This window comes from Oryx dammah, unplaced genomic scaffold, assembly GCF_014754425.2.
Source record: "Oryx dammah isolate SB20612 unplaced genomic scaffold, SCBI_Odam_1.1 HiC_scaffold_8, whole genome shotgun sequence".
Taxonomy (NCBI): Eukaryota; Metazoa; Chordata; class Mammalia; order Artiodactyla; family Bovidae; genus Oryx; species Oryx dammah.
This window is the reverse complement of record NW_024070192.1, coordinates 40,228,335-40,245,826: the sequence shown is the minus strand read 5'-3', so window position 1 is coordinate 40,245,826 and position 17,492 is coordinate 40,228,335. Positions and strand designations below refer to the sequence as shown.

The window sequence follows — 17,492 nt, the reverse complement described above, 5'->3', positions numbered from 1 at the left end:
CTGGGGCGGGGTGGGGGGGCAGCTTCCTGGCTGTGACTGTGGGCCTGATTCTGGGGTGAAGTCTGCAGGCAGAGCGGGCAGTGGCGGGCGGGCATGGAGCTCTGAGGAGGCCGGGGCCCCAGGGCTTGGGGAGAGATGTGCCTACTCCAAGTTTCAGCCTGAGGGCTTGATGGCATTGCAGGGCAGGCTGAGCCCTGGAACGTGGGTCACCGAGGGTGCTCCAGGGCTAACCTGGCTTCAATAAAAGCCCCATTTAGAGCTGCTGACTCCTTCATATGTGGGCCTCTGGGAACTTCAAAGTTCTGGGGGGAGGGGAGGTGAGCAGAGGCCAAGTGGCCTCAAGCCGGTGCCACAAGCTGTCGTGCAGCTCACCCTGCAGGTCGGGGTTGGGGGGGGGGGCCCACCGCCCCTTGGCCTTAGGGGGGGGGGCCCTGCCTCTGGGAAAACAGGGTGAGTTTACTGAGCCTGACCCTGGTCTCCCCCTAACACGGCAGGGTGCAGGCTCGACGCCCCCCTCCTGCTCCACCCTGCCTCTCTGCAAGTGTCTCTCGGACGGCCACGTTGACAGAAGCCTCCAGTGCCCTCCTGGGGGGTGAGGGGGCGGGGAGGCAGGCTCTTGGCAGCACCGTTGTCCACCCGTTGCCAGCCCATGCCGCTCACGCCTGTGGTTTGCCCCAATGACAGGCTGGCTTCACTGTCCCAGGGGGACCAGCCCAGAGCATGTGGATGCACTTGGGGGAGGGCAGCGGAAGGCCAGCCAGGACCGCCGCCGTGGCCACTGACCCGGGAGCCCTGGGAAACGTGCGCCCATCGGACAACACACCTGGCTCAGGGCCTGGTCTTCACGACCCCACACTCAGCCTCCGTTCCCTAAAGCACAGCCACACACCTCTGCCTTCTGTGTTAAGTTATTCATTCCTTTTGACTGCACTGGGTTTTCGCTGTTGCATGGGGGCTTTCTTAGGTGTGGCGAGCAGGGGCTCCTCCGTGTCGCGGTGCATCAGCGTCTCGCAGAGGCCTCTTTTGCCACGGGGCATGGCGCGAGGTGTGCAGGCTCAGTAGTTGTGTCACGTGGCCTTCGTTGTCCCATGGCGTGTGTGGAAACTTCCCAGACCAGGGATCGAACCCGTGCCCCTGCATTGGCAGGCAGATTCTTAACCCCTGGACCGGAGGGAAAGGCCCACCTCTGCTCTCTATTCAGTGTCCTGTTCACCCGTGAGGGGGACAGCTTCCGCTGTGCTGGGTCACTGCACTTCATTTTCAGTAGCCCTAAAAACAACTCTGGGCTTCGAGTGAAGTCCACGCCACCGCCCAGGACAGGGCCCGGATGCCAGGCCCAGGGTGCAGAGGGCAGAGCAGTGTGCTCGGTGAAAGAAAGGGTGGGAGAGGGCCCAGGGAGGCAGGCTCCTCAGGACCTGTGGGGCTTGTGCTGGGGAGATGACAGTGATACGCTGAGGAGAGGGGCTCAGCGCCAAGGGGCTATGTGGAGGGAGGTGGGGGCCCCTGTCGCCTGCAAGCCCCCCACGTGAGCTGCCAAAGTAACCACCGCTGCTCTGCGCCCCCCTCTGCTGGGATTGCAGCTGCCAGTTCTGACGGCTCACCCCCCCACCCCCACCCCGCCGCCCCCGCCTCGTGGATTAAAGGCGCCCACGTGAGGCCCGGGATGGGAGCGGGGGAAGGGGTGACAGCAGAAATCACCAGGAGAGGGTTGAGCGACCTGCGTGGTGGAGGGAGTGTGGGATGGTGGGGGGACAGTGCCCACTGTCAGAAGGAGTCTGACTCGAGGGAGCAGGAAGGGGGCCCCCAAATTCGCCGATGCCTCCCAGGCACTGGGAGATGGTCGTGAACAGCCCTCAAACCAGAGAGAGGGAGGGCTTTGGGGGTCTCCTGTCCCAGGCTGGGGAGAAACGGGCAGGAGGAAGGGCTTAGACCTCTCACAGGGGACCCCTGAGGGCATTTCTGAAATGAAGGTGGCACCCACCATCCAGGGGGGGTTTGAGTGCCCACAGGGCGGCCTCCTCTGAGCCCCCTGCCAGGCTGGGGAGCCCATTTCTTGTCCTGAACATGAGGCTGCTGAGGCCGAGAGAGGGGAAGGCGGCCTCCCAGCCACCTGCCAGTTCTCTGGGACACTCTGCAGATGCCTTGCCTGGGATGCAGCCTTCCCTTGGGGGATGGTGGTTCTTTCGGGGACATCAGTCCCAGAGGGCAGCAGGTTCTCCTTGGGAGAGGTCTGAACGTGCAGCCAAGACCTCACTAGGTCTAAAGGCAAAGGCAGAAAGGGAGCCGCTCCCAGAGGCTGTGTTCATTCACTCATTGGTAACGTGCTCCAGGATGTTCTAGGACCTGCTTCTGTCTCCGGCCTGTGCTCCCTGGGGGTGGGCCCGTGGCATTTTTGTGACCTGTGTGGTGAAGGAGGCACTCTTCGATGGGGGATCTCCCCACCTGTCTCACTCCCGCAGGTGATCTACTGTCCCCCTGGTACCTGGTCCCCAGGTGAGGGGACGGCACCTATCTGCTGGGACCGGATGGTGAGCCATCAGACGTTCCTATCCACTGACATCCAGGAGGCTGGCTCCTCTGCCTCCAGCACTAATCTAATCAGGAAATAGCAAAGTCCACTTTTCCCAGGGGTTATAAATAACCACAGCAGTTCAGACAGCATCATTTCTCTGGAAAATGTGCCATGTCCGTCTCTACTCTGCACCCTCCCTTCTCTGTATTTAAATGACGTCCTGAAATAGACTTGATTTCTGGAGTTGTGCTGGCCTTCCAGGAGACAGGGCTGCGTTGTCGGGGTGCCGAGGGGCTGGGTCGGCCTCCCCCACACGGGTGCCAGGGCCGCACCTGCAGAGGGAAGTCGGGAATAGGATGGTGATGAGACTCACGGTAAAATGTGACGGTGCCACCTTACCCAGACCTGGCCTGGGACAGACTGCAGCAACAGCAGATGGTCCAGGGGACGGGGTGGTAGTGTGGCAGGGAGGCAGAGGGGAGTGAACATTCCTGAGGCCTGGAGTTAATCTGGGAAGGCTCTCTGGAAGAAACAGGGCTGGGACTGAGCCTTCGCATCAGGCTTGCGAAGGTCCTGTCTCAGATGCTTCCAGGAACACGTGGGGTTGCTACTTGGCGTTTGGAACAGAAGCAAGGCCGGGGGAAGGAATGAAAGAATCGTACTGGAGACGACCTGCCAGCCCCTAGGTCAGCCTGTGGTTCCAGACGGTGGAGGCCTCATGTCTCCCTTCCAGATAAACACTGATCACAGCAGCTGCCAGAGGCGAGGGCACCAGGCTGGGTGCTATACATGATATCTTGCAGATCTAGCCAAGCCGAGTCAGGGAGACTTGAATTTGCACCCCAGCTCTCACTTCCTAGACATGTGGCAGTGGGCAAACTCCTCATTCTTTTTAAGCCTCAGTCTTCTCATCTGTAGAATGGAAACAGCTAGGAGGACTTACACCTCATGGGCCATGTTATGATGATTGAGATGCTGTAGGTAAGGGGTTTGTCCTGGAGCCAGACTTACAGGAAATGCTTACAACATATCCGGTCAGTGTTACTGTTTTCCATAGCAACATTGAGGCAGGTGTGGACCGCCCCCCCCCCCCACTATGGGGAAACTGAGGTTCCAGGAGGTTAAGTGACCCGCCCAGATTCACACAGTTGAGTAGAATAGTGGACATTTGGACCCAGATCAGTCTGATTCTCAGTCTTTGCACTTTCCCTGCCTGGGCTGTGTCCACATGCCACTTCAGGACCAACCCAGGGGGAGCTAGGGCAGAGGAGGGCCCCTAGGGGCCAGGACCATGGAATTGACCTGAGGTTTACGCTGATGCCAAGAGAGACCTACATGAGAAGGGGGTGGTCATTCCAGAGTTGTGTGTCCCAAGGGCAGCAGCCGCCTCCGCCGGCAGAGGGCAATGGAAATCTCTCTGCTCCAGGTGGCCACTGCTGGAGGTCAGGGCTGGGGACGCCCTGAGGCTCTGTGTCCAAGACCTGGCATTCTGGAGGTGATAAAGAAGCTGTCGGGGGCAGCCTGTGCCACAGGCCTTGGGACATAATGGTTAGGGGAGGGAGGTTCCAGGGGCCTTCCAGAATAGAGGGCTGGGGCTGCAGCCAGCTGGTCAGCCCACACGCTTCCTTTGCACGTTTGAGGAAATGCTCGATCCTCTCCACATGGCTCTTCCTCTGTCCCTGTTCTCCATTTCCTCCCTTCTCCAGGCAGGAGACTGCTAGCCGGAGGCAGGGCCTGGGCTCAGATGCAGGCCCCCAGATCCCATTGCAGGCTTAGCTGCCCCCGTCCCCAGCAGGTATGTGGTGATAGAAGATGGAGAGAAGACTTACCATGTACCTCGAGCTTTTAGAAGCCCCAGGGCCCAGGCCACGCTGGGCGGACCCAGACTTTAGTGAGGGGCCTATTAGAACAGAAGTGTTCAGACTACGTTATACAGGCCCTGGGGGTGGAAGTCGTCCAGCGGTACGAGGGCAGGAGCATTCTAAGAGAATCAGCTTGCAGATTCTCAGCTCCCATAAGTGCTGCTGCCCCAAAAGTGAGTGGACATTTGGACCCAGATCAATCTGGGTGCTGCTGCCTCGCCAGCGCATGGCCTTACCCCACCCCTTGCTCTGCAGAGGAGCCCGAGTTCCCCTAGAGACCCCTGCCCAGGGCTCCCAGGGCCCCTCGGTGGCAACAGGGGGACCCCTTAAAATGTTGATGCGGGAGTTGAGAAAGTAGAAGACTCAAAAGGCTGGGTTTCTGATCCTTTCACAAATCACGTGGTTTCCAGTTTTTTGTTTCCACAGAAGTGGCAGAATTGTCAGCTGAGAGACCATTTAAAATAAATATTGATAATATGCAATTTAAATCAAACACTGAGGAAAGAGGTTAAAGAAATGCAAACCTTGGTATAATAAAACTATTTTCAAAAACGAAAGGAAAAAAAGGGCTTCCCTGGTGGTCCAGGAATTAAGACTGTGCTTCCACTGCGGGAGGTGTGGGTTCAGTCCCTGGTCCGGGAACTAGGATCCTGCATGTTGTACAACGCGGCCAAAAAAACCCCAAAAAACTATTTTGAGCCTCATCTGTTTTATGTGAGCAGATGTTTCATCTTTTACATCTTTAAAAACCAAACCAAAAAAATAACTGAAACCCCATTTCACCCTAGCAAAAAATAATATTCATGTACATACATGAACTAAAACAGAAAAAGCACTCTACCCAATCTCATTAAGAGATGTAGTTCCACCAAAATGGTACTTTGCTGCTGAATGTTTATTAAAATTTTTAATATGTTGGTTAAATTTTGTATTACATACTGCTAATCATTGTACTAGTGAATCCAGAACATGTTTTGAACATTTGGAGACTTGTGGTCTCAGGAAATTTTTCATTTCTATTTACACAGATGTTTTCATTGAAGCAAAATATAATAGGGTGAAGAATAAAAGACTTAAAAAAAAATGAGGACATAATTCTTTGGGTGAAATAGACTAGAAACACAAAATCAAGGAGAAAAAGGAATGTTACAGGTTTCTACAAGGGAAAGAAGAACTTGTTTATATGTTTTTTAAATGGATTATGGTGGGTATCAAATCACTATGGAATTTGGATTCCACTGAATATATTTAAGAGAATGATGTAACAGTTTTGTTTCAAGATGTAAATATTTACATTATTCTGGAAATTATGTTCTTTGCAGCTATTTAAACTTGATTTGGAAATATTCAGATGTTGACTTAAAAATGTGCCAGGGTGTACATTGTTTTTCCAAGTCACTTTATGGATGCACAAGGGAAAACAGTTTGAAGGCCCCTGAACCAGAGGAACGAGCCCTGTTTGGTCACCTGTGAGTGATACCTCTGGGCCTCCCCTGCCATCTCCACCTCCCTGGGGCTCCTGCCCAGTTTGGGGGCCCCCTCCACAGCCTGTTCACTTCCTGGGAGACTAGCCACTTACCTGTTATCTCAATGAGTCTTCACAATAATCCAGCAAGGCAGGGTCTTTATTGGCAATGAACAGACCAAACAAATGAGGTTTAGCAAGATAGAAACTTCCTAAGGTCACCCGGCCAAAAGTGGCTGAGCTGGGATTCAGACCCAGGGCTCTTCTTTACTTCTACGTGGCCGGGGCACAGCCTCCTGTTTGCCATCTCCAGGTACATGGGCTGTGCCCGCAGTGTACCTGACTCCAATTCCGGCAGTTGAGCAAGTTGCTGATAGACTGTGAGCCTTAGTTTGTGCATCCGTGAAATGGGGTGATAGTACACCTCTCAAAGGGCAGGTCAGGAATGGATGAGAGGGGATGGACGAATGCGTCCTAAGAGTGCACCCCACCTCGCTCCCAGAGTGGGGGAATCCTTCACTAACTGGGGCAGAAAGGACCTGGGGCCTGGAGCCCCTGAAGGACTGATGTCGCGATGAGCATCAGCCCCCAGTTCCATCTTGCTGAACTTTTAGCCAACGTCTGAGCCTGAGCAGCAGGGGTCGAGGGGCTCTGGTTTGGTCTCTGCTGTCACCTCTCTCTCTCTCTCACCTTCTCTTTCTTTCTCTGCAGCTGGATCCACAAACTGTAGAAACCAAGAACTGGCACACTGATGTGATTGAGATGAATGGGGTGAGCCGGGAGAGACTAGAAGTGTCTGCACAGTGGGTGGGCAGCCGGGCCTCCCCCAACCCACCCAGCCCCTACTCCCTTCACCCAGCCCCTCCCCACTCTCCTCTGCCTGCACCCTTCCCATTCCCATCCTGTGAGTGTTTCAGGGAGCCCCCAGGTGCAGTCCTGGGGGGCCCTTGTGTTGGGGGGCACACCTTGGGCACTCATGCCCTGAGGGGTTGTGCCTGCCTTGCCCCCAACCAGATCAAAGTGGAATTCTCCATGAAATTCACCAGCCGAGACATGAGCCTGAAGAGGACCCCCTCCAAAAAGCAGAGCGGCGTCTTCGGTGTGAAGATCAGCGTGGTGACCAAGTAGGTGCTGCGTCTGGGGTCCCTGCCGGCCCCGCCCTCCAGGCCCCCCACCCATGTCTGGCACCCCAGCAGTCACCCTCCAGTTCAGTACTCACAACAGCCACTTGGATGGGCAAAAGTGGTCGGCAGAGGTGTGTTCCCTACCTCACACAAGGCTTTAGAAATAAATGAGCCAGCACTTAACACTGGGAGATTGCACGTGAAAATCCCAGGTCCTCAGCATCCTGTAATAAATGGGGAGAAGTGACAGCTGTACGTCAGCTGTGGCAGCGGCCGGCTGGAATCCAGAAGTGGCTGCCCCCCAGGAGAAGGCATCCTTCAGCCCCCTCCCCTCCCCTTGTCTCCAGGGTCTGGCCCACCCTGCTCTGTAGGTGACCCACTGGGTCCCCCATAGCATTTAAATATGAGCCCTCTGTTCTGAGGAAAGCTCTTACTTGAGGCTTTGATCTCCTAAAACTTCCCGCCTTTGTCCCCTGCTATCCCTCAGCACCCAGGCCTGGGGTGGGCTGTGGTGGCGGGTGGGGGCTGGTAGTGTGCCCTTTCCTTTCCCCCATCTCCTGATCCCAGAGGCCAGAAAGCTTCAAGGCCACGGTTTGCAGAGAGGGAGGGGCTACATGTAGGGATCACTGGGGATCCCCTTGCCCCTCCCTCCCCTCACATCCTCTACCCCAACCCCAGGCGGGAGCGCTCCAAGGTGCCCTACATCGTGCGGCAGTGTGTGGAGGAGGTGGAGAAGCGGGGCATCGAGGAGGTTGGCATCTACCGGATATCAGGGGTGGCCACAGACATCCAGGCGCTGAAGGCTGTCTTTGATGCCAGTGAGTCTGGGAGGCCCAGCCGGGCAGCTGTGGGGCAGGGGTGGGGGTTGCTCCAGCAGCCTCCTAGTGCTGGTGGGAGAATGTAACAGAAGCAGGAGGCTTCTCCCTGGAAAGACCCTGACCAGCCGATGGCAGAGGAGCCTTGGACTGTGCGCTCCAGCCTGGCATGGCATGGGGTGGACCATTGCCGAGTCCTTGTGACGTGGGCCTGCCCTGCATTTTCTTATGTAATCCGTTGCCCTCCAGTCTTGCCTCCGTTGCTACAGATAAGGAAGCAGAGCCTCAGAAAGGCCAAGTACCTTGCCTAGGATTACTCAGTTCATAAGCTTTGAGCCTGATTTAAACTCGGATCTCGCTGACTCCACAGTCTGTGTTCCTGGCTTTGTTGCTGGCCTCCCGGGCTGCAGGGAAACTAAAGAGCTTTGAGCCAGGCCGCCTGGCTCTGGCACCCCCACCTTCTCCAGTTCCCCAGTGCCCTTTGGGAGGGGCGTTACTGCCTTTCACTTTGACTGAGCCCCTTGGTGGGAGGGTCTGACCTTTCTGGTTCTTAACCCCATCTTGCCATTCAGGGTGCAGCAACAGCATTGCTAGCAGTCAGGACCCCTGAACTGGCTGGGCAGTGCTGATCCTATGGGAGCTGAGAGGGGCCTGGTGGGTGTCCCCAGGCAGCTGCCAAGCAGACATGTTCGGGGAACCTGGGGGTGGGGGCGGGGAGCTGAGGACAGGCTGGCACATGGCTCCTCTATGCCACCCGGAAGCCAAGGCTTTGTCAGAACATGATTTTAGGTATAAAAATGTGCAGTGCCTTCCAGAGAGGGGCTTAGCGGCGGGGAGACTGCAGCTGGAAGGGGGGCGTGTGACACGTGGTGTGAACGTGGCTCCAGGACTCGGGATGATGAACTGTGCTCCCCTCCCCTTCTCCCCCACGGAGCTGAGTCATGGACCACCTGTGGGGACTACCTACATCCCGCCTTTGCTGGGGAGACCAGACCAGAGACAGTGGGCTGGGGGTGCATGCCCCGAGCAGGCCGTCTCAGGGTGGATGGGGGGACAGATCGGGGCTCCCTGCCCCGCTGAGGGCTGCATGGGGGTGGGAGGGGGCTCAGCCAGCACAGCCCCTGCCCTCCCGCCCCCCGACAGATAACAAGGACATCCTGCTGATGCTGAGTGACATGGACATCAATGCCATTGCCGGCACCCTCAAGCTCTACTTCCGGGAGCTGCCCGAGCCCCTCCTCACAGACCGACTGTATCCCGCCTTCATGGAGGGCATCGGTGAGCAGCGGCAGGGGTCTGAGGGCTGGGCTGAGCCAGGCCTCCCTGACCAGCAGAGAGAATGAGATATCTGTGCCCACCTGCCCACCCCCCACCTGGCGTGCCCATCTGCTCTGTGCCTTGGGCCCACATGGCCTGCTGGTGCTCCAGAGGCTGGACCCACTCTCCCCCTGCCCATCTCTCTTGTCCCTCAGGGCTGCCCTCTGTGCTTCCTCCTTGAACACTGACCTCCTTACTTAGAAACTCCAGGACCAGGCAAATCTGCCCTGAGGGTCTGGGGTCCAGGACCAAGGAGAAGCGAGCCTGGAGAGCACTTGACCCGGCTGGTACCGAGCCTTCCAGAAGGAGCGCACTCTCTTCTCTGACCGATGCCCAGGGTTGGGAGGAAGCCGAGGGCCCCGCCTGGCAGGACTGCGGCCTCCCCCCAACCTGGGCCAGATCCAGGCCTGGGCGCATCCCTCCTGCCTTGCCTTCTCTTGGTCCAGTCAGTGGAATGAGGAGCCTGCAGAAGGCGGGCCGCTGCCAGGCTCTGGCATCAGAAGTGCTTAAAAAAGAGAACCTTTAGGGAGTTAATTCCCTGGTGGTCCAGTAAGGTTAGGGCTCCGTGCCCTTCACTGTCCAGGGCCTGGTTTCCATCCCTGGTTGGAGAACCAAATCCTGCAAGCCGAGTGGCGCAGCCGAAAAAAAAGAACATTCACACCAGTGGCATCCTTGGATCCTTACAGACCAGGGATAGAGTGGCTCCAACCCCAAAGGCCCACACCCTGCAGGGAAGAAGGGTGTCTGCTCCCCACCTGCCCACCTCCTGGCTGGGTTCCAGGTCGTGAGTGGGGCCTCCTGCAGAAACCTGTTAATAGCCCACCCTTGGGAAAATACCAGCCCCATCCCTGCTGGGTCTGCCCCCTTGACCCGTTACAGCCCAGGCTTTCCCCCCAGGCTCCCGCAGCCTCCTGACCCCAGGGTGCTGGCCAAGGCCTCCCCGCCTGGAGCCCAGCCCCACCCTAGCCCCTCGTGTCCCTGCAGCCCTGTCAGACCCTGCTGCCAAGGAGAACTGCATGATGCATCTGCTCCGCTCCCTGCCCGACCCCAACCTCATCACCTTCCTCTTCCTGCTGGAACACTTGAAAAGGTAACGGGCAGGGGCCCTGCCCAGTCCGCCCGGGGGGCGGGGGGAGGGCGGGCTCCAGCTGGGCAGGACACATGCCCTGGAAAACCACATCCTGGGCGCCTCCTCGTGGGTGCTGGTCTCTGCTGGGCCACCGCAGCCAGGTGAGAGTTTGCCCTTCAGATTCTTGGCATTCAGATTCTTCTGTTTGGAGAAATATTTGGATCCCAGGGGCCACCTCAAATATTGGCCATAGAACATTTGGAGAGGCAGGGCTAGAGCCAAGGACTGTAGGTGGAGCTTCCAGTCAGTGGGCCACTCAGTCCACTTAGCACTTTTTAAACGCAGTAGGAGAGACAGCCCCAGGGTGCACCGCAAACGGCAAGCATGCGTATGGTTCTGTTCAGTTACTCCTATTGCAATGTGCTGGATGATCGTGTAAAACGTGTCTGCTATTATGGGTCACAGTCCAAAAAGTCTGAAGCCCACTGGTCTTGACCCACACCTCATCAAACAGGTAGGGAATCTGAGTCCCCAGCTCAATGGGGACTTGCTTGGGTTTACCAGTAGCTCTGCCCTTGGAGTCCACATCTCCCAGATCCTAAACTATGGTCCATCCCACCTTCCGCTCTGCCTCTTCCATAGTCCGGTCAAACCCAGAGCTGCTAAAGTTGACACCTGCACCTAAGTTAGGAATGGAAGCTAGCCCTCACTGTGACCTCGTCACTCACTTTGGAGCCCAGGACTGGTCCCAGATGTGAGTGGGGAGGAGATGTTCCCAGGCGTCCCTTAAATCCACTTGCCATCCAGGACCAGGGCACCCCTGGTGAGGGGTTCTGAGCCCTCAGGCCCCCAGTGGCGGCTCGGCCAGGCCAGGCCAGGCTCTGGAGGGCCAGCGGAGGCCTGAGAATGCCTGGGCTGCTGTCTTGTTTTTCCCATTATGAGACATTTTCCCTCTGGTTTGGCTGGGACCAAGGTCCCAACCAATCCCCAAATAGTTTGGCGAGCACTGTGGGGAGGACACACAGAGGAGTGGGGAGGAAAATTCATTAGGTTTTCCACCCTGGGAACCGGGCACAGTCTGTTCCCACATCTGGGCGCCTGGCCTGTGTGTGTGTGTGTGTGTGTGTGTGTGTGTGGTGAGGGGCAGGGCCAGCTGCACAGCTGCCTCCTGGCATGGCACTGTTTGCTCGTTTCCAAGGCGCTCAGCAGGCACATCCACAGCTCCTGCCTGGAGGGTGGGGTGACGCTGCAGTGGGAGTTGGGGTCAGAGGCGCTGCTTGGGGCAGCTGGGTCTCAGCCCCAAAACATTGCCTGGGACCAGGGGGAGGCGTAGGGTCTCTCTCATGTGTTGGGTGATACCGAGCCTGCTGGACACCAGCCCCAGATGGCAGCCCCTGCTGTCACTCAGGGGAAATAAGCTACAGAGCATCTGGCTGATCATGCAAGAGAAGCAGAGGAAGATCCAGAAGGAGGCAGCTCTGGGATCCCAAGAGGCAGACCCTTCTGGAAAAGCTTGGGAGGACAGCCCCTGGGCTCCATCTGTGACGAGGGATGTTCCTGCCACAGCACAGCAGGCAGAGCCTCTGGCCTTTGGCCGCGGCCCGCTGGGACTCCTCCTCCGGGCCCCTCTCCACGGCTGGGCTGATCGTGGACAGTGCACAGGGTGGGGAAGAGCATGGGCTCAGGAAGCAGACCTCTTGGGTTCGGATCCCTGCTCTGCCACCTGCTGGGTCACCTTGGGCAGGCCATTTGACCTCTCCGTACTCTGGTTTCTTCATCTCTGCAGGGGGGATCAAACTGTTTCCTACCCAAAGGCTTGCTTGTGACAAGCATGAGTTATTACAGGGAAAGTTCTTGGACCTGTAATAGTCTCTCCGAGGCAAGGCAGAGTTGGAGTGGGTCCTTCTGGCTCTTGCAGTTTACCATCAGTTCAGGGGGTGGCCCAGGAGCTGGGAATCTGTCAGTGGAATGTACTGGAACATAGCTGGGAACTTGGGCCCTTGGCTGAGTCCCCTGCTCGCAGAGCGGTCTCTACCCTCAGGAGAGGGCGGGCTAGTGACCCCCTTGGGGAATCCTCCCAGGAGCGGTATCAGCCAAGGGTCTGGAGCTCCACGTGGCGGCCAGACGTGACTTGTGTTTCCGCCCCTCCCGTCCCTTTCAGGGTTGCTGAGAAGGAGCCCGTCAACAAAATGTCCCTTCACAACCTGGCTACCGTGTTTGGCCCCACGTTACTGAGACCCTCGGAAGTGGAGAGCAAAGCACACCTCACGTCGGCCGCCGACATCTGGTCTCACGATGTCATGGCGCAGGTACCTCCACGCTGCCCAGGCCTGCAGCAGGTGCAGGGGTCGATCGAGCCCCCCTGAGGGGTAGACTCCTACCCGCCTCCCATCCTGAGCAGTGGGGCTGATGGGTCTGTAGGATGCCACCAAGGAGTCAGGGCTCTGGACGGTCCTGCTAACAAGTAGGTGTCTGGACCAACAGCCCAGAGGCTGGGTGTCCCAGATACTCGTTGCAGTCCCGGGAGCTGCCTGAACCTCGGGAAGCAAACCCAGGGGTGTCAGGAAAATCTGGGCCCTTGCTCTCATGTGTGGAAGTCGGCAGGGTGTGGGGGGAGCCCGGTGAGACCCAGGGCAGGGTCTGGTCTGGAACAGGACTGAGGTTGGGGAAGTGGCCCCGGGCACCTTGCCCTCTGCCCTGCAGCACCCCCTACTGCCGCAAACAGGCAGCCACACCTGGGCTTCCAGGGAAGGGGAAGTGGCTGGAGCCAGCCAAAGGGGAAGCGGGGAGCCACAGGAGCCCAGTGGGTCGGAGGAGGCCCTCGGGGTGAGGACCCCAGCCTCAGTCTCCCCTGTCTCCCCACAGGTCCAGGTCCTCCTCTACTACCTGCAGCACCCTCCCATCTCCTTCGCAGAACTGAAGCGGAACACACTGTACTTCTCCACCGATGTGTAGCCCTAGGTGGGAGCGGCTGTCGGGGGCGGCCCTGAGCCAGCCTCTCCAGCCAGGGACCCAACCCAGACTTGAAGGACTGCAATAGCGAACTCCCAAACCCAGCGCTCCGCACTCCAAGGGACACAGGTTTCCAAGAACTGGAAGACATGTATCTTTTGTGCCACCTTGTACAAAGCCAGCCGACCCGGCCCCGGCCCCACCACGCACCCCGGCTCTGCCCTTGTTCCTCTAGTCATGTCTAATGCTCCGTGCTGTTCGGGAATTGTTTTACGTCTATTTGTCATGCAGAAAAGGTAGTGACCAACCCGGTATGGGCACACAGGCAGCCTGCTTTGTTCTTTCATTTCCTCCAACACTTTCTTTCCTCCTGAGTCCGGTCCAAGGGCTTTTATTTTGCGCTCTGTAACTGCTGCCAGCTTCGCCTCTCTTGGCTCTGCTCCCAGATCGCAGTCTCCTGGCAGCCTCCCCTCGGTCTTCCTCCGCCCCGTCTTCCCTGCCCGCCCAAACCCCCTCCCCAAGCCTGCCTGCATGCATTTTCAGCTTTGGGTTTTGATCCATCACCTCGAAAGTTCTGAGGCGGCCCTGGGCAGTGGTGGCCGGGGGTGGCTGGTCCGATGCTGCCGCCCCCCACCCTCTCCTTGTCCCCTCACCTGTGGAGACACTCCTGTCTGCCTTGCCGCCTGGGCAAATGTTGGACAAGGAGACAGGCTCGTACTGATCCTCAGCTCAGCACAGGCTGGAGAGCGGATTGCTGGGATTTTTTCCACCTGAGAACCTCTGTTCTGTCTCCAGTCCCTGTGAGGCACCTTTGCCTGTTTCTTCTCCTGCTTTTCAGTTTCTTTTCTCCTGCTGTTCTATTTTGAGTGTAGAGACTCACCAGAGACCTGCTGTCAAGGCAGCCAGAGGGTCAGGAAAGAATCGGGGGAGATAGGAGAGTCAGCTTGCCAAGGAGACAGAGCAAGTGGGCTGTTGAGAGGAGTGCCAGGGAGCGCTGGGCATCCTGGGCTGGGAGCAAGGAGTTGTGGTGGCGTTTCTGGTGGAGCCATGCTTCTGGGAGGGCAACCACGAGGGCTGAAGCAGGTATCTCGAAACAGGCAGGCTCCGTCTGAGAGGGCTAGCCTTTCCTGGTGCCTCCCGTACCTTGTGGTACCTTTGCCTTAGACATTACACTTTCTCCACAGCCAAGCACTGCCATGGGGCAGCCCCACGGCCACGTGCGCCCCAGGGCCTAAGAAAGTCAGGTGCGGTCCAGCAGTAGCCAGCCGTCATGGTGCTGCCTCCCGCCCCTGGCTTCTGAACGCAGCCTTGTGGTTGAACTCGGGGGAACTCTTAGGAGTTGGGGTTGTGCCAGGTTCCTGCCTCTCTCGGGACTGGGTTTTGCAGGGGACCCTGGTCGTGGATGCTCGACTCATCTGCAGGGTCCGATCCCCATGTTGAGGGCCGCTGCTCAGTACTGGAAAGGAGTGAGAAGTGCCCCCAATGTGCAGTTTCTTCTCTCCTGAGCAGCGCTGCCGGCCTCCAGCAGTTCACCTGGGAGGACAGACACTCCTGGCGGCAGGGGCTGGAGCTACAGGACACGGCTCCCTGGCTCTCCTGTGGCAGAGACTAGATACCAAGCCCTGGGGGCTGGAGAGACAAGCTCCCCATAGCTTGAGCTCAGGGCGGTTTTAAAGAAGGGTTTGGGGCCCTGAAGCCTTAGCACCGGTTCAGTGAGAGGAAGGGCCCCTTCTTGTCTCGTTTACACCTGTGGCCCTGGCGTGGGCAGAATGGTACACATTCTGTGCACATCGGAGGATAGATGCCCAAGAGGAGAAAGGTACTGATGCCCTGGCTGCCCGCTAAGCAGCTGAGCGAGGAGCCCCACTCCCTAAGATAAGGGGCTTGGGCCACAGGTGGAGAAAGAATGCTGCAGTCTGAACATCCCCCGTGTCTGACCACCCCTGGAGCCTGCTCGGCACTCGGGAGCCGGCAGGTGGCCTGGAAGGTTCTTGCTTCCATGGCCACTAACTGGAATGAATTGGAGCCCCACCTAGAGCTATTTACAGCCCGTAACGGGCGCCTCCCACCTTCCCCAAACCAGGGACGTGTGCCTCTCAGCGTCAGGTAGCTACTGCAGCCCCCAACCTCTTGGGTGATGAGAATGGGAGGAAGGCTGGAAGGGCTGAGAGATGGAAAAGGCTCAGCATATTTATCAACTTGACCCCCAGAACTAGGAGGGGTGGGTACCAGACCTGGACTAAGCTGCACTGAGGGAACAGCCCGTGGGTTCTCCTGAGCAACAGGGACTGTACAGAACCCCAGCCACTGTGCCCAGCAGGGCATGCTGTGCCAATGGGAGCCCGCAGACAGGCTACAGGAGCCCACACGCCTGTCCTTGCTGGCGATGGCTGCAGGCTGCCGGTGTCGTGCTGTTACAGGTATGATGGGACCCTTCATTAATATCTGACTTTCTTAAGTTGGTAAGGATATATTTTTCTTTGGTCTATGTTCTGTTTCAACTTATGTAGATTATTATAAATTGATGTAAGCCACGTGAGAGGAAAATGTTAATAAAAAAAAAACCTGCAAAGCCCCAACACTTGCAAACAACTCAGCCCTGTGGTGTGGACGTTTGTGTTCCCAGGAGTCCAGGAAAGACCACCAATCTAAATATTTAACTCTTCCAGCTGCATCCAGATGTGTGTTTCCAAGAACCTCCTTACTAGTGAACTCCCCCTGGTGCATCCCTTCAGCCTGTGGGGACCATGGCAGTTTTGGAGATGAGCCCACGCCCCTCCCTTGCTCTTTCACAAATGCTCACGGCTGTCACCAGCCAGTTCTTTTCATGAAATACAAGTACCCCACCAGAGACCTGGCCAATCAGTATGCCTCAGAGATGGCAGGAAGTTGTCTATTCAGGTGGAGGTTTATTTTATGCCAGCATCTCTCTACAATTTCCTTGGAAGTTGCAGGTCTTTGGGGCAGCCTGCTGGCCTAATCTCTTTTGGGGAGGCTGGATCCCCTAGAGGGCCCAGCTTCCCTCAGGAGAGCTAGTGGGGTTAATGTCAGCTCCCACCAGCCTCGGCCATTGGACACTGTGTTTATTCTGGAGATCGGGAACAGATGTCTCTGAAAATTGGTGTTTGGTTTATGAGCTCATACTGCCTCCTTAGCCATCTAAAACAGGAAACTATTCATCTCCTCTCCTGACTGAATAGTCAGTGTGGACAATGCTTGGCTTATTGAACTGATGGCTACTGATGCCCAGGACTCATCATTGCCAAGGCAGTGGCGAGGGCAGCAGTGCTTGTTCTTGGTGTTTGACCCCAGGCGTTAGACTGGATGGTAGACGCCAGGCTTCTGGCACTGTTGACAGGTGGCAGGTAAGAGTGTCTGCGCTTGCTCTAACTGCTTACAGGTGGCTTGTTTAGGGACAGTAGAGGATCCACTCCAACGTCTGTTCTCAGACCTGTGAGGACTATCCAGGCAGCCTAGCAGCAGTGAAGCCTCTTGACCGAGACTGGGCCAGGCATTCTATAGAACGCCCCCCAAGAAGGGCATGAGCCTGGTGCGCTAGCTCATGCTCATTCCAAAGGCAACAGCAGACAAGGCCAGAGGAAGGTGTTACCAGCTGGGCTTGACATCATCACTCATGTACACACACACTCACACACACTCAGAATGTCTGGATGGTTCAGCTGAGTCTGAATTCTGGTTATGGGTGGGCAAGCTTTTGAAGACGGCCCATAGTGGGGGAGACAGCCAAAAAAGGCAAAGGAATGACTCTCTAGTGGAATGAAGGAGACACTTCCACTGGCTGAAGGCGGCTGGAATTACAGGCCCCCACCAGGCTACCTGCTTGTCCTAAGTTCATCTTCATCCCACCACCAAGGCACCAGAGTAACACAGCATCTGCAGCAGATCCCGATTGTAAAAGGGTGTTTTTTTTGTGTATAGCACACAATTAGGCTGAGCTGCTACTGTCAGAGAAAGGCTACCCGGTCAAGTCAAAAACTCTTAAGTAATGAACCCCTGACATCAGAGGAACAGGGTGGTGGAGAGCAGCTCCTGAACACGGTCTGGTTGTAACCAGCGGCTGCTGGGACCGGGTCATCAGGATGACCACAGCAACACAACCCTCGCACTCTGTCCTTGAGGCGGGCCTGGGCCCATGGTCACGGCAGAACACGCACATGTGGCTCAGACCGCAGGCATTCCCACCAGCCAGCCCGAAGGTTTCGCAGAAGAGGCCAGCAGAGTTATGCGTGGAATGTCACTGCGTCCTAGGATATGCTTAGGCCAGGCTTCTTCAGGGCAAGGCTGGGCCACTGCAGCAATCTCAGTGAGGATAACGCTGCTCTGTAGACCCCGGGAGTCGAGCACTGCCAGACTTC

The 17,492-nt window shown here is 57.2% G+C and overlaps 1 protein-coding gene across 5 annotated transcripts in view; it reads left to right on the top strand.

Annotated features, from left to right (window-relative positions):
- The window catches only part of ABR (ABR activator of RhoGEF and GTPase), a 194,515-nt gene extending 178,803 nt beyond the window's left edge, over positions 1 to 15,712 (top strand). For 4 of the 5 annotated variants that reach the window (XM_040243821.1, XM_040243818.1, XM_040243820.1 and 1 more), the window contains 7 exons: positions 6,551 to 6,610; positions 6,854 to 6,963; positions 7,642 to 7,781; positions 8,922 to 9,056; positions 10,080 to 10,185; positions 12,326 to 12,473; positions 13,030 to 15,695. In XM_040243821.1, the coding sequence (XP_040099755.1) occupies positions 6,551 to 6,610; positions 6,854 to 6,963; positions 7,642 to 7,781; positions 8,922 to 9,056; positions 10,080 to 10,185; positions 12,326 to 12,473; positions 13,030 to 13,119 (789 nt within the window). In that variant the 3' untranslated portion in view covers positions 13,120 to 15,695. Of the gene's footprint in view, positions 1 to 6,550; positions 6,611 to 6,853; positions 6,964 to 7,641; positions 7,782 to 8,921; positions 9,057 to 10,079; positions 10,186 to 12,325; positions 12,474 to 13,029 lie in introns of all 5 variants that reach the window. The other variant, XM_040243817.1, reaches the window with a different exon arrangement.
- The last annotated feature ends 1,780 nt before the right edge of the window (positions 15,713 to 17,492 follow it).